Raw genomic sequence first — 6,410 nt, forward strand, 5'->3', positions numbered from 1 at the left:
AGGCAGGGATTCTACATCTACATTCACATTGGAGCTGCAGAGTCCCCTCCTATATTCTTCACATTTATACAAATCAGACACTAAGATACCATTAACTCTATTACATGAAATATTTGCTAAATGAGAAGTCAAAAGCAATAATAATCGTAAAACATTACTCAACAGAAGACAAAAGCAGGCATAATCAATACATAACAGACCACTTATAAACCAGAGCCATCCTTTTTCATGGTTTCCAGGGATGGGGGGAGGATGATAACTCTCTTACAGAAACCTAGCAGAGAGGCACATGAGTAGGGAAACACCTGTGCCCAAAGCAACTCATGATCCTTGAGTCTTCAGATCTGGATTCTTTCTGGAAATAATCTGTACCACTTATCAACTGTTTCTCTTTTGAACCAGGTCATTTTCCTGTTATTCTTGGGCCACTAAAGTGAGGGTAAAATATTTTACGTAAAAAGGATCCTTACAGCTGAAGACTGCAGGGGTTTCCGACTTCCTACATAAGCAATGCATGTTCTTTCAATGCAAAAAGCATTTCTCTCTAATTCTGGGTTGTACAAAAGTCCCCTCCCCCTCTTACAGGCTGTGATAAGCTTTCCCCTCATGAGGGGAACAACGGGAAATAGAGGCAAATTTTCAAGGGTTTTCTCCTCTTGCTTTAGATGGAGTTAGAAAGCAAGGCAGCCTTTCTACTACGATGCTACCAGTTCCTCATCCCATACTATAGGATTCTCTCTTTCTCCAGTCAGCACTTTTAAACAGCCATAATCATACTTTTATTTTCTCCAGCTTAAAAATCTTTGAATCCAGGTCTCAGTGATCTATCTCTAACTTAGGTTGAGAAACCCAGAATCCAGAGCAATAGCAAATATATCGTAGGTGGTCATTCTACATTAGTCCCCTAGTTCTAAACAGTCCTTTGATTTGAAATGTTCTAATGATAAATTCCTAAAGTCCTGAAAATAGCTGTCTTCAAATTAACAGTGGGAAAATAATGCAGTCACTAATTTTGCCCCAGAAAAGAGTTTTCTCCAGTCTTCTCAGAACTTTTCCCTGAAGGGCTACTTTTAGTTTCTCTAGATACAATCTGTGTTTTTCCTCTTTCACAGAAAATATTTTCCCTCCTTCCAGTAAATAATACATTTCCATAAGAAAGGAAAAGTATCTTACGTGAACTGTCCTTGCTGTTGTTTTCTGTCCTTGTACAGTTTGCTCCTTCCTAGAATTACTTTTTGGTTTTCTTATAGTCATTAACATAGACTACTAGTGACTTATACATTTTTTTCTTTTCCGAAACAAACGTTGACTGCTTTATACACTTATTGGATGATATATTTTCTTTCTAAAGAATTATGTATATATAAATAATGTATATATTTATATCATTTATATATTTAACATAAGTAATTTATATTATTTACATAGTATTTCTTTATAAAGATTTATATTTACATATTATGCATATATAATTTATATTTATTTACATTATATAGATATTTACATGTACATAATTTATATTATTTACATATCAAATATTTCTTTATAAACATTTATAAAGAAAATATATCATCTAATAACCATATAAAGTAGTCAATATTTGATTTAGAAAAGAAAAAAATAATTAGAAGTCACCAACACTGTGGCTCTGTCTCTGAGAAAACCAAAAACCAAAGAACTACAACAAAATATAAAAAAAGCTACATGTTGGCTCCCTCTTAGTGGTACAAATCTTATTGATAATGATGGAAAATTTATACATATTTCAAGGGCACCATATAATGCCGGATCTCAGAACACAAATTCATTTGTTGCCAAGGGACAATTTCTTAAGGAAATGTTTCTGGTTCCTTTTAAGGCTAAGGGTTCAAGAACTTGCAAGAGTCTGCCTTAGAAGAAAGTGCTTTTTCTGCAAGTCTGCAAGTGACTACAGATCTCAGAGGCCATTTATTTTTAGACCTCTCATGGAGGTAACAATAACAAAATGTATTAAAGCACTTAATTCTTGCTTTTATGAATGTTAATGTTTGGGCTACTGAGCCTGTGATAACTCAGAAGAAATCAGCCTAGAAATTAGTGTCGTGAATGATGCAGCCGTGTTGAGGTTGATAGTGATAGCAGCATCTGGGCAGTTTTACTTAAGGGGCTGGAATAGAGACCACTAGAAACTTTGGCTTCTATTACTGGCATCCTAACTTTAAAAAACAACATGTTGAAAATTTTGCCACTCGAGTCTATTCAAGGCTTCCTCCTGAAAGTCAAAATTCTCTCATTTTGTTTTTTAGGCCAGATTTACAGATGATTGCAAATTCAAGGAGCGGTTTCAGGAAAACAGCTATAATACCTACGCCTCAGCCATCTACAAGACGGAAAAGACTGGAAGAGAGTGGTATGTGGCTCTGAACAAACGGGGCAAAGCCAAAAGAGGCTGCAGCCCAAGGGTCAAACCCCAACATATTTCTACCCATTTCCTTCCAAGATTCAAACAGTCAGAGCAGCCAGAACTTTCTTTTACAGTCACTGTTCCAGAAAAAAATAAACGACCTCCCCACCTGGTCAAACCAAAGGTCCCCCTTCCTGCGCCTCGAAAGAAGCCAAATACAGTCAAATACCGACTCAAGTTTCGCTTTGGATAGCAGTCGGGCTTGTGAGATTTTTTTTCCCTTCAGTAGTTGCCATGGGTGTCTACAGAGTTCTAGGCCTAGAATTGCAGGCCGAGCTGTGCTTTTCTCCATTAAGGACGTGCAGGGAGATAAGGACTTGTATCTCTAGACCCAAGCAGTGTTGCTGTTTGACAGTGAAGAAGACTGCTAACTGAAGAAATGTTCTTAGTAGGACCTAAAGGGAAGAAGATCGCTTCAAATCAGTGAAATGGAAAACCTTTTGTTTGTTTAATTCTCAATGGCATTTGGACCTCTATTTTCAGGATTGGATTGTGTATTTCGATGATTTTTACAAAACAACTTGAAAGAGCATACATGGGACATTTTTATTTTTATTTTCCAAAGAATATTTTGGTGCAGAGAAAATATTTTATTAACTCTTTTTTTGTTTGTTTTTTAAGAAAAAAAGACATATTTTCTTACTTTCATTATTACAATTTAGGGAATAATTTTAATGTAAGATACATCACTTATCCATGCACTTAAAACCCTTTTGTAATTTATTCAGATTTCTTCTGCATTTTATTTCTTCCCAGACTTTGCATTATTTTTGACCATACCTCATGAGATGTTCTAAGTTTAGCTCTGTGTCTTAAAATGTTTATTTTCTTTCCCCAGAGCCATCTTGTTTTCTTTATTTAATTTTGCCATAATATGGATTTATTCCTCTTTGGTGGCTGGGCCAGAATGAGGGGTGACGTAAAGCGAAGAAGGCTTTGGGGAGAAAAAGAGAAAGGCATTTAAGGGGCAAGTAGAGAAAGCATTTTTTATTCCAAATATGTACAGCGTCATTTAGTAGGGACAGTTCTCATTCTGCTTCCCTTCCCTTGCCCTCTTTCCCTTCCCTTCTCTGTCCTGTCCTGTCCTTCTTTTCTTCTTTTTCCTCAGTTACCCACCCACCCCTTCTCCAACAAGTTGAAGACTACACTTTACTTTGTCCAACAAGCATGCTGTATGGAGGGTTTAAAATACCTTTACTGTAGCATCCCTCTAGATAGGCCTATGGAAACAAATTATTCTGCAAGAAAACAAAAATAACCATATCCACTTCAAAGATCTTTCAGATGTCTCTTATCTATGTCCCTCTCATTATCAAAAATTGTCACTGTGGTCATAAAATAAAACTTTTTAAGTCTTTCCTTCCAAAGGTAATCAAGCATTCCTATAAAAATGGCAGCCTTTCATTTCAGTAGAAAACAAATGATGTATAATGGAAAGCAATTTGTGTGCTATGGTAATCCTCCTTTGAGAAAGGAGCAGATAATGGTGGTGTCTAACCCTGCTTCATATTATACAGCAAGTGCTGGTCTACAAAAGTTTTTACATAATATGAGTTGCATAACTTATTTATTTCCTTGAGTGCTCACTTATATGCAATTTATGTGAATATATTTGAATTCATCTTCTATACAGAAATGTGGCAATAAAAGTGGTGTAGTAACTATGGGAATTGTGTGTCTTTCTTGGTGAGAATGACCTATTTCGCAAAAGGTATCTGTTTTGCCATACTCTTGGTCTGCTACTTAAGAAAACATATAAAGGTATGTTTGTTGGTCTGGATACTTTAAAAAAAAATCAAAGATGCAGCTTTTTTTCTGTATAAATATGATTCAAAAAATTAGAAGATTTGAACAGATTACCATTTAAGTCAACCTGGTTTGTTTTAGTGGGATGAAAAATTTTCTCACTAATTATGCTAATATAGTTTAAGTTGATTAGCATAAATAGCTAAGCCATGCTGTAATTCAAATAGAGTATTTCATTATAAAACTAATAATCTGATAAAACTTTATTTCAATTTAATGCATGATTTCCTTATGAATTCAAGGGTTTTGTTTTTTTAACCCTGCAACCCTCCAAGAGCTGTAATTAATTTATACTCTAATAAATGCTTCAGGCTTGACTAAGTTTAATGGTAATATAGAGATTCTTACAAGTACAGATGTTGTGTACACTGTGGATTAAGGTATCCAGCTATCAAAAGTTGACTATTTTATGTACATATAAAATATATTAATAATTTTTAAATCCACAATAAAGCATATTTGTACTTCTTTTCTGGCAATTATTTCCTTTTATGAATTGATTTAAGTAACGTTCTTAACTACATATGAAAAATGTAAGTTGTAAAACCAAGTAAATGTGTTTCTGTAAGGGCTGGCAAGCATTATGTCAGATCTACATGCATATGTTACTATTTTCCTAGATGTTACGTGTCATTTAGATAATGCTTTAAACTCCCATAACTTATCTCATATACTTATTTTGACTAGATTAGTAGAAGCTAAGTTAAAGAACAATAAGCACAGGAGAGATATCTTATGCATGCCAGGACTCATTCATTTCAAATTTTAAAGCCAGGCTAAAATAAGAAAAAAAAATTAAATTGCATTTCTTATCTACAGTTTACCAGCCATACTCAATTACATTTAATTAATGCTCAGTGAAGCCTAGTTACCTAAATTAGCTAATTGAATGAAACATTTTCAGAAAACATATATCATATACCACCTCAATAATCCTTATTATCTAGAGACTTCTATTTATAGTATCTGTGGATTCATTTGAATCCCAGAACTTACTCTACAGGTGGGATAATAATAGGCAATAATCAAGCCATTTCCATGTAGCCATGGTCATTTTAAAAAAGCTAACTAAATTTACTTTTAAAACTTTAGGAATGACAAACATATAAGTCAAATGGCAGTTTTCTGTTTCATTATCCCAAATTTCCCTTTAGCATTAACAATATTCTTCATTTAGGACAATCTACAAAAAGCTGACTCTAAGAATACATGAATGCATAGCAAATATTCATTTTGTATGTGATATGCTCTGTATTTCTTTTCCTCTCGTATATCTCCCTCTAAGCAAACTAGGTTGACAGGAAAGAATATAAGTGACATTAGTTATCTTATAGTAGCTATTGTAATATCTTGATTTTCTTTCCTTTTTTTTGGCAAGGCAACCAAGGTTAAGTGAATTACCCAGGGTCACACAGCTAGTAGGTGGCAAGTGCCTGAAGCCAGATTTGAGCTCAGGGCCTCCTCACTCCAGTGGGGCCAATACTTGATCTACTGTGGCACTTAACTGCCTATATAATACCTTCATTTTCAAAAGTCATGTGAAGGGAAGTATAAGTACTAGTTATGATGGTTTGGGATTATAATAATTTTACTCTCCAATTAGGCCCCTTATTCAGTGTAACTAAATATTTCAAATATGGTCAGCATTGTATATGGAAATATAATTTCAATAACAATGTCATGCTGTGTGATGATCATTACCATTAAAACCTTTTCACAGAATGAGGAAGCAAGACACCAAAAGTTCCATTTGGATTTATTCTTGTTTTTTAATAATGTTAAAAAATGTTGTCACAAGAAAACTGGAAAGTTTTGCTTTAAAATAGACTTGACTGAAGAAATTATTCTCATGTGTATTTTGTTGTGGTTGTTACTGTTTTTAAAAAGTTTTGTTTAAATTTTGAAGCAGAGGCAATTTTAGAAGTATGAACAATCTTTAAAATTTTATCAAAGTAGTGATCAGTTAGTTATATAAATAATAGTTATTGATTTGGTGGGTATTATTAGAGGGAAATGTCCTAAATTGAAGGTAATACAAAAAGAAGAGGCAAATACCCAATCTGAGTATTCTACACTGGGTGTTAAGAAAGAGCCATTTCGTTGGAGAACCACAGCTTGGCCCACTTAGGTCTTCAAACTAAACCTGTTAAAGAGTTGCCAA

The 6,410-nt window shown here is 34.1% G+C and overlaps 1 protein-coding gene across 1 annotated transcript in view; it reads left to right on the top strand.

Annotated features, from left to right (window-relative positions):
• The window catches only part of FGF5 (fibroblast growth factor 5), a 27,863-nt gene extending 23,155 nt beyond the window's left edge, over nucleotides 1-4,708 (top strand). Inside the window, exon 3 of the mRNA XM_069092940.1 lies at nucleotides 2,286-4,708. Coding sequence (XP_068949041.1) covers nucleotides 2,286-2,636 — 351 coding nt within the window. The 3' untranslated portion in view covers nucleotides 2,637-4,708. The remainder of the gene's footprint in view (nucleotides 1-2,285) is intronic.
• Nucleotides 4,709-6,410: the final 1,702 nt, after the last annotated feature.

Source organism: Petaurus breviceps, unplaced genomic scaffold (genome assembly GCF_028583685.1).
Source record: "Petaurus breviceps papuanus isolate PSGF00001 unplaced genomic scaffold, PetGlider_PUasm1.0 126, whole genome shotgun sequence".
Classification (NCBI taxonomy): Eukaryota; Metazoa; Chordata; class Mammalia; order Diprotodontia; family Petauridae; genus Petaurus; species Petaurus breviceps.